General features: G+C 40.3%; 2 protein-coding genes across 2 annotated transcripts in view; one reads left to right on the top strand and one right to left on the bottom strand.

Annotated features, from left to right (window-relative positions):
- Positions 1-806, top strand: part of aldh3b1 (aldehyde dehydrogenase 3 family, member B1) — a 17,676-nt gene extending 16,870 nt beyond the window's left edge. The window contains 1 exon segment of the mRNA XM_034113677.1: positions 243-806. Within this exon segment, the coding sequence (XP_033969568.1) occupies positions 243-430 (188 nt within the window). The 3' untranslated portion in view covers positions 431-806.
- Positions 807-3,853: 3,047 nt separating this feature from the next.
- Positions 3,854-9,399, bottom strand: clpp (caseinolytic mitochondrial matrix peptidase proteolytic subunit; the record flags this gene model as incomplete). The annotated part of the gene is given in 7 exon segments (XM_034113679.1): positions 3,854-4,052; positions 4,751-4,856; positions 4,953-5,140; positions 6,723-6,819; positions 6,909-6,980; positions 7,723-7,824; positions 9,316-9,399. Coding segments are annotated over 7 exon segments (776 nt in total), but the record flags the coding sequence as incomplete, so codon positions are not given.
- Between the last annotated feature and the right edge of the window lie 602 nt (positions 9,400-10,001).

Consider the following 10,001-nt stretch of genomic DNA (forward strand, 5'->3'; position numbering starts at 1 on the left):
TTTTTTTATTTTTTTTGCACATTCTAACCCTACTTTAACTTCTTATGTTTACATGAAAATGTTTCTTATATATTTTGTATTATTATTTATCTTTTATTTCCTTCTGAAATGAAGCAACTGTCCTGTAACCCAATTTCTCCGGGGATAAAAAAAGTATTCTGATTCTAAAAAATAATTATTAACTTAATTATAAAAAGAGGCTGTTTAAGATGCTGGATCACGGTTCTGACCCCTCCTTCCAGGGGCCAGCGGTTTCGGCAGTTACCACGGCCGCTGGGGCTTTGAGACCCTCAGCCACCAGAGGGCCGTCATGCTGCGGGGGTGGACCTTGGAGAGACTTAACGGCCTGCGCTACCCCCCCTACACAGAGGACAAGCTGAGCTGGCTGCGCTGGACCACCTCTGCCAAACCCAGCTGCTCACTCATGTGATGTGTGTGTATGTGTGTGTATGAGAATGTTTGGGATATACTGCCACTGTGATTAATCATGTGTTGGTTGTTTGTGTGTATTACTGGGTGTTTCGTCCCTTTCTCTTAGCATGACACATCTTTTTGCCACTATTATATTGTGTATTTCTATTGAGTTTGTACTGTAGTTCGTTTGAAGTCATTGATACTGTACAGCTTTATTTTATTAGTGAAACCTTTTAAAATGGCTGATCTGTTTAATACACTGATATTTTGACCTGGATAAATAGAGAATGGGATTACAGCGTTTTTGTTTTTTTCACCTTACTGGGTTGACACTGTACATTTTTATACTGTTTTCCATGAAATACTACTAATAAATAAAAAATCGTCTTTTATTGATTAACAATGTTTGAAAGAGCAAACACCCCTATTATGCTCATTTTCAGGTTCATATTAGTATTTAGTGCCCAATGTTCCCATGCTTTAATGCTCAAAAAGCTCTTTATTTAGTGGGAATGCTGATACAGCATTCCAACTATATGTTATGCTACGGACTAAATTCTTCTTATTATTCCATCCAATTATTTTGTCCGTCTTTTCCGCCCACATTCAACATCGCAGAAACTCCGTTCAAACATCAAAACGTTCAGCTCGGTCGGGAATCGATGGCTATTACTTTTATCATTCATAACTTTCATAATTCCAGAGATACATCCCATAATACATCCCATTTTTAACCATTGAAGTCAATGGAGAAATTCTTCAGACTTCAACAAATCTTCATGCGACTTCAACTGCTAACTGTTCATTCATACTTTCACTCAGAAACCTCATTCCAACTTTAAAATGTTACACATCTTTCTGACATTATTCGTGTAACACAACTTTTAAATCTGATTCTTACTTTTAGAGATATTAAACATTGTTCAGTCCTTGTTAAAGAGGTTTTCTTCAGATTTTAACATTAACTAGAGTGCGTGATGTCACAGCTAGAGTGGAGGAAATCTTGAAATTTGCCTTCATATTTTTTTTTAAAACTGCCATAATTCCCAAACCCTACATTCCTGAGACATAATTTTTCATGACAAACGTAGGAAAACATCTCGTAGCTTGAAAAATGACAAATAATTAAGCAAAAAATAATTAAACAAAATGCCTCTTGAAGGCATGAAGTGACAAAAACGTTCATGTCTCCATTAAAGCCCATTGTAATTTCAGGCAGATATTTCCTCAAAGCAGCAGCCGCACACCCTTTGGTTAAACTGCCAAAAAGGCCACATTATTTACCCGAAAGTACACAAAAATTACACTTCAGATACTCAACTTCCTTGACATGCTTCACGTTTTGAAATTTCACAGATATCTGTTATCCTTCTTCCACAAAACGTTCACATGTAAGAGCTTTATATCTCATTCAGAACAATGCAAACCTTTGATCTCTTCATAGCTCGTTAGCTCAACTATAAACACCTGTGTAATGGAACACGATGTCATCACTCCAAATGACAGCAGTCAGTTCTAACTGTTCATTTCATACTCACACACACTCTCTCTCTCTCTCTCTCTGCCACACCGGTCCATGCCTCAACAGCTCTACGCCAAATCTGAAATCTCACCATATGCCGTTTCCATGGAAACGCATCCCTCGCCATAAAACACGATGTCCCTTTAACTCCTATGAAAATGTTCAAAAAGTGCTCAAAATTCACATGTGTGCTAACAGTCCAGCCGTGAAGACATCTACGAGACATTTTTGAGATTTCTTCAAATGCTGTTGCCATGGCAACACAATGCTCGCCATGAAACACGATGTCGCTGTAACTCCAATGGAAACGGTCCGATCGTCCCCAAACTTTGCTTGTATATCACCGGTCCATGCCTCAACAGCTCTACGCCAAATCTTAGATCTCACCATAGGCCGTTTCCATGGAAACGCATCCCTCGCCATAAAACATGATGTCGCTATAACTCCTATGAAAATGTTCAAAAAGTGCTCAAACTTCAGCCAGCCGTGAAGACATCTACGGGACATGCCGTTGCCATGGCAACACAATGCCCGCCATGAAACACGGTTTTCTCATAACTTCAGTGAAAATGCTCCAAATGGCCCAAAACTTCACAGGTTTGGTAACACAGCCATCAACGCATCTAAGCGTATTATGGGATGTCATCAAATGCCGTTGGCATGGCGACAGATCATTCGCCATCAAGTTAGTTCAAAAGTTTGCATTTGAAATATTCTGCTGCTTTTCCAAGCCTTTTTACTTTCTTTTCTTCTCTCATCACACATTCAAGCCCCCAGTGTTCATGTATCATTTCAATCTAAATTCTTCACTTTCTTCTTACACATTACATTTCAGCATAGCAGTTTAGCGTCAGCTTTTCAGCATAAAGCATTCCCACTAGCAATTTCTTCAGGAATTGCATTCTCTAGTTTGTTCTGCTCTGCTCTGCTCTAATCGGTTAGCTGGTTCAGGAAGTAAACAAAGGAGTCCAATGGATGGGGAAAATAAGGCCCAATTCCAAACCGCCCCCTACCCACTCCCACTCCGTGACAGTAGTCAGTAGTCACACTCAGTAGCTTACGGAGGCTCCCTTCTTCCAGCTAGACCATCAGTGTTGTGTAAACTAAATGTTTTTTGAAAAAGTAGGCCCATTTATGTTGATTTCATGACACTGTATTTGTGTATTTTCAGATTCAATTCTAAAATATATATTTCAAAGCCTTTAAAACAAATGATTTGGTACTTTAAGGCAGTGCTTTATTTCAGTTGACCTGTTTAATATGAATACAGAGCATTTCTCCTTGCAGACACTTGCACAGGGAGCGTATCATTTACTACACACTTCGTATAGTGACCTGGCACTTTAAATGACAATTTTACTCCCCTTTTCAAATATATTCCTTTTAATTATGATGACTCAAGAGATATTAATATGAGGAGTAATCTGTAGTAATTTGCTACACGACCCGAGTGAGGACATCTGTAAAAACATTTTCAACAGCTCCCTAACCCTTTAGCTTCATTAAAATACAGAGCTATGATAACATAATTACTTTGTATTCCATTTGACTGATCAGGGCTTTCAGTCATAAAAATAACAACACTCATCAAAATGCATACTCAAGTGAAATGTATTTTCCTGGAAAAGTACTAAAAAGCAGTGAAAAACCTGCCTAAATGAAGGTGAGAGGGTTCCACTTCCTGTGCCTGCAGTCACTGTGATCTAATATATTATTTTTCACTTTTGTATAATGACATCTCCATATTAATTTGAGACGATCATGGAACAAGGTCAAAATTATTCCGTTTATTACAAATATGAGAGTTGAAACAGGTCACACAGGTCCATTATAGTCCTTACAGAACCCCTACCCCGACTTACATTGTAACACTAATAATTTGTTATTCGACTGTTGAGTCGTCATGGCTCAGGTTTGTGTGAGGAGGGGGTCCCAGGGAGGGGCTGCTCAGAGGCTGCACACTCTGCATGTGGGGGGGGGCTGGCTGCCGGCTCTTTCTGCACCAGCTCGGGCTCGTCCTGTCCGGCCTGGGGGGGGTGGACCAGCACCCGGTCGATGATGCCGAAGTCCTGCGCCTCCACCGGGCTCATGTAGCGGTCCCGCTCCATAACCCCGTCTACAGGGAGACCAGCTAACAGTTAGCCACATGCTATCAATCATTCATTATCAGTGGTGACGTGTAATAAAGTACATCTACTCAAGTACTGTACTGAGGTTCAAATATACTAGAGTATTTTTTCTCTGTGCCACTATACTTCTTCACTACATTTTTCTGGGACATTAATTACCTTATACTTCGATACATTTTTTAATTACAAATTCAGATTCAGGAACTAAAGCTTTAAAATGAATGCAGTGGAAAAATACATATGTACATTTTAAAACACATACATCCATTTACAGTCTACATATTTCTTTATATATTATTACAATACGCAGTATTTTATTCCAATGTACATTCATTTTTTTATTTTATCTTACTCTATTTTGCATTTATATTGTTCATTTCTGCATTTAACTTGCACCAGTGTGTCCCTTGCAGTCATTTATATCAATTTCTTCTTGTACTATTTTTATTTCTTTTAATGTCTTAAGTATAATGTATGTTGAATAGTTGAGGGAGCCTGGGACTTCAGATATTCATTGCCATAACTACGACGTAGCTATTGTGCATATGAAAATAAAGCCTGCTAATCTCTTTAAATCTTCAGTGAAAGTAGAAAGTAGCAGTCAAATGAAGAGCTCGGGTAAAGTACAGTATTTAGGTGCACTACTTGAGTAAATGTCTGAGAGAGAGAGAGAGCAGGAAGTTACTGATGGTCTGCAGCAGCTGGCCCGTGTGTTTGGCGTAGATTTGGTTGATCTGTTTCTTCAGCTTCAGGATCTCCTCAGCCTGGATGGCGATGTCTGTGGCCTGACCCTGAAAACATCACAGAGAAATGATCATGTTTACAGACTCAGTAACCCCCTATGCTTGGTCTCAGATCAGTATAAGGAAGTTGGGGGGGCAGCTCACCCTGGCGCCCCCTGAGGGCTGGTGCAACATGATGCGGGCGTTGGGCAGTGAATGTCTCATGCCTGCCGTGCCCGCTGCCAGCAGCAGGCTGCCCATGCTGGCAGCCTGGCCCACGCACCAGGTGGAGATGGGGTTCAGGATGTACTGCATGGTGTCGTAGATGGCCAGGCCCGCTGTCACCACACCACCTGAGGGGGGGGCAGGGAAAAGGAAATGGCATGAGTTTAGAAAACATCACGGAAACGGAGTACTCAAAATCCTCAGGGGTCGTTGCTCATGTCATGTGCACCTCAGCAGGGACCATGGTACCTTTTTAAAAAGGGCCCCAGTATTCACATATTCAGGATCATATTAGTATTCAGTGTCTCTACTGGGACATGTCTCCATGCGCTAATGTTCAAAAAGCTCTTTATTTTTCTCATACTGCCTGTGCTGCAGCACCTCTTTTCACCCTCTGTCTGAAACCAGAGCCCAGTCTGCTCTGATTGGTTAGCTGGCCGGCTCTGTTGAGATTGGTCAACCACTAAGAGAGGTCCCACCCCTTAGCCCAGGGGTGGGGAACCTCCAGCCCCCGGGCCGTATACGGCCCGCGAGACCATTTGGTACGGCCCTCGAGGTAATTTATAAACACACGCAAAAAAGAAAAAAAATTAAAGAAATCTAGATTAAACAGAATTAAACAAGCGAGTGCCTGTTTTTCCTGGCCAAGGTCAGGGTCCTTGAACACAACACGAGCCTAACGTGTCGTCTCGTCTGACAGGGGTGCAGTTCTGACGGAGAGCACCAGAACGCCGCTCCGGCACTTCAGATAAGGAGCCGTACACATGCCGCAGTTTTTGCGTGGCTGTGTCTTTAGTTGAAAGCCCAGTGGCGATCTGTTCATCTGTCAATCTGTCATACTGATCATACAGCCAATAACTTTGTTGTTATTAGCATCTGGTTAGCTAGCTATGCTAACGACTATAAGATGCTTTTTCTCCAACCAGTGAGGTAAAGGCACATCTTTATATGATCATTATAGTTATAAAAAAATAAGAGAATAGATGAAAAACAGGTATAAAATACTATGACAGTAAAAAAAAGTTGTTATTAATAAACAAGAATACAGTTTTAAAGGAGAGTGATTTGTAAAATATCCATAAAGAAAAAGAACATCTGCTTACAGTTCTGTTTCATATGGGTGTTGAGATGTTTCCATAGATCTCCTAATGTTGCTCTCAAAGTGCACCAGATTGATGCTTTTAACTTCAACATTTAAAAACAAATCTTCCCGGAGGAGGTTAGGTCCCCCCCCCCCAACACTTAAATCATGTTCACATGGATAGGAAACTAAATACATTTGCACACATCTTGTGTCCATATCTTTCTGTTTTGGTGGTCATGCCACACCGTGCACGTGAATGCATGCGCGAGTCATGGTAAGATATCTGGATTAAGAGGTTGCTTTTTCTTTGCACAGCATGAAAGAAAGGCCAAATGAATGGGCTGTGATTTTAGTTTTTTTAAGCAGAGGTCAATCATTTGTACGGCCCTCGGAGGATGTTGAAAAAATTGAAATGGCCCTGGAGAGGAAAACGGTTCCCCACCCCTGCCTTAGCCAATCACGTACAATGTATTGGAGCGCTAGCCAATAGAAGCCTGAGTGTTACATAATGATGTCACTATGTTCAGGAAGTAAACCAATCTTAAATGGCAAAGCAAAAAAATAAACATTGAATCCTTCAATATCTGCCATCTGGGTTAAAGGCTTGTGTGCGCTGTGAGTCTTACCAGGACTGTTGATGTACATGTGGATGGGTTTGTTGTTGCTCTCTGACTGTAGGAAGAGCAGCTGGGCGATAACCACGCTGGCTACATTGTCATCGATCTGAGGGGGGGGAGGCAGAGAGTACCAATGAAAATCACTTAAAATGTCAAAATAAAAGTTGTCTTGATCACATCTGGGGAGACACTCACAGGACCCATTAGACAGATGATCCTCTCTCTCAGGAGGCGGGAGTAGATGTCGTACGCTCTTTCTCCTCTCCCCTGAAAAAAACAAAAAAAGACAGAAAGGTTTATAAATGACCAACGAAACAAGTCTATGTAGTGTTGTGCACTGAATTCAGTTTGATGGAACCTGCTTAAATCTCTTTGAGTTCTTTTAAGATCCAATTACTGGAGGCATAGACTAGCCTTGTTGATGCATTCAATGACGCTCTGACTTCTGAAGCCTTTGTGATTCCAACAGTGACCACATTTAAAGTGTCCTTTAGGTTTATTAGTTTTCTCCCGCTAAAATGGCTCGGTTGATATTTTATATTCTTATAAAATGAGCTGTGAATCAACCTAAGCACTTAGTACATTTTGGAGGTTCTTTGTAAATACTATTTCAAGGATCTAAGTGTGAGTGAATAATCGATTAATATTCGCCAGGGCTGTCCGATTTTCGAATTTGATCATGGTCAGTTTCTGGCATCCCTAGTGTCTACCTGTTGGAGAATAACATCTCCATTCCCTGTGCAGGAATTATTTGTATTATTATTATTCTTTTTAACCAGCATACTGACAGTTTGAGAGCAATTTTGTCCTTTTTTCCAAAAACTTTCTCTGTAAGGTGTGTTACACTGCTCATGCTAAATGTACAGCCCATCTCCTGTCCAAGAGCAGGGATATGTTTGACTTTTTGTTAGTAGATTTCTCATCAGTGCTCTCTAAGCCTGTAGCCACAGAGTGAGGCTGCTCTTAGGTTGAGAGTGTGTGTAGTGCAGCTTTCACACAGCTCCCTCACCGTCTGCTCCACCACAATGGGGATGAGCGGACTCCTCCATGCAGGACTGTGATGGATGGACCTGCTGTGTTTCAGCGTCAAGCCTCCTATGTGAAGCACTCTCTGAAAGACACACACACACACACACAGGATATCAGGATAAGAGGATGCTGAAAGAGAAACAGTGGTTTAAAGTAACTAAATATATTTACTCAAGTTATGTACTTAAGTACAACTTTGAGATACTAGTACTTTACTTGATTATTAAAATGTTTTGCTCCTTCGTAATCTTTTCACAGTATTTTATTATTATATTATCCTGCTTTTAGACATGTAAGAGGATTTTTGTATTGTAGTTTGTTTATGTGTAGTAAATGTAGTTACTAGAAATACTGTGTAGATTAGTCAAACATGAATGCACATTACCCTTTACAGTCTATGATTATACCATATTAGCATTTCATGTGTTTTATATGTACTAAGTAACTGTGAGTGTGCAATACACGTCATGAAGTAGTACAATATTTGACTCTGAAGTGTAGTGGAGTATAAGTATAAAGTAGCTATACATGGAAATACTCAACTAAAGTACAATACTTGAGTAAATACACTGAGTTACATCCCCCACTGAGTTAATTAGTTATTGTATTGGATAGCAACTACGTAGATTTACTCAAGTACTGTACTTAAGTACAGATTTCAGCAGGGCCGGCCCTTGGCATAGGCAGTATAGTCTAATGCTAAGGGCGCATCAACCCAGGGGGGCGCAGAAAAAAAATAATATAACAAAACAATTTCCCAATTTTGGATCAACAAAGTACATCTTATTATCTTATACTAACAGAACTACGCCTATATTGCGTACAGCGCCCATAAACTATGGCGCATCCCCCAAAATCAAGTTGAACTGCCCCAGCCAGAGGTTTATATGAAATTGTTCTTTTTTTTAATTATAGGTTTTAATTTTATTTCCACCCCACTACAATTCAGAGGTAAATACTGTACTTTTACTCCACTACATGTATTACATACCTTTAATTACTTTACAGATGTGGATGAATGATATGAAATATAATCAAGTGTTAAATCAGACTTTAGTTCCACCTGGAGTAAATTCACAAGCTACCCTGCAGTATACAAAGTCATTCAAACTAGCTGCACCTTTACCAGCTTTGAGAACACTTTAATGATCAATTATTATAAAACATATCATATATATTATTCTGAAATGGACCAATCTGAAGAATTACTACTTTTACTTTTGGTACTTTAACTATATTTTGATCCTAATACTTTTGTACTTTTACCTAAGTAACATTGGCTATTCAGGACTTTTACTTCTCCCACCTCTGCATGTTAACACAATACTATGAAGCTGACAGGTCAACACAATATTATGAAGCTAACATAAAGAGGATGTCATGCAGCTGACAGGTAAACATGATATTGAAGCTGACATGTGTGGATGCTCTGAAGTGATGTAACACTAGCGGCTAACTGTAGCTAGCTAACAGCCTGAATCGAGCCTAGGTGCTAACACCCCTGCCCCGTGTCGGATATATTAAAGCCACAGCACAGTGAGACCCTGACCCCAAAACTGAGACATGTACTCACCCGTAGCAGCATTTTGAAGCTTTTCACGTTCCTGTCCCCTCTGTGTGTGACCCCCAGATAACCCGGAAACTACTACCACTTGGATATTGAACCAAAGTACCATGCAAAGAACCGCTGCCATCGCTGGACCACCTGCAGAGGAGCAGCATAGCGCCCCCTGCTGTATCGGAGTGATAGACTCCTAACATTACTATATCTGAATACCAGCAAATACTATTCATATAAACTAGTGAATAGTATTAGCATCAACATTTACTTAAAGTACCAAGACTAAAAGTACTCGTAAATTCTGATTGGTCCATTTCAGAATAATATAATATATATGATATGTATATGGGAGGCGTGTGGCGCAGTGGGTTAGTGCTGGACTTCGTATCAGAGGATAGCAAGTTCAAGTCCCACTGCAGTCAGCATGTGGTTGTGTCCCTGGGCAAGACACTTCACCCCAAATTGCTCCTGTGGGGATTGTCCACAGTATTGAGTATGTAAGTCGCTTTGGATAAAAGCGTCTAACAAGTAACATGTCATATGATTGATCATGAAAGTGTTCTCAAAGCTGGTAAAGGTGCAGCTAGTTTGAATGACTTTGTATACTGCAGGGTAGCTTGTGAATTTACTCCAGGTGGAACTAAAGTCTGATTTAAGAGTTGATTATATTTCACATCATTCATCCACATCTGTAAAGT

The sequence above is a fragment of the Trematomus bernacchii genome, unplaced genomic scaffold (genome assembly GCF_902827165.1).
Source record: "Trematomus bernacchii unplaced genomic scaffold, fTreBer1.1, whole genome shotgun sequence".
Taxonomy (NCBI): Eukaryota; Metazoa; Chordata; class Actinopteri; order Perciformes; family Nototheniidae; genus Trematomus; species Trematomus bernacchii.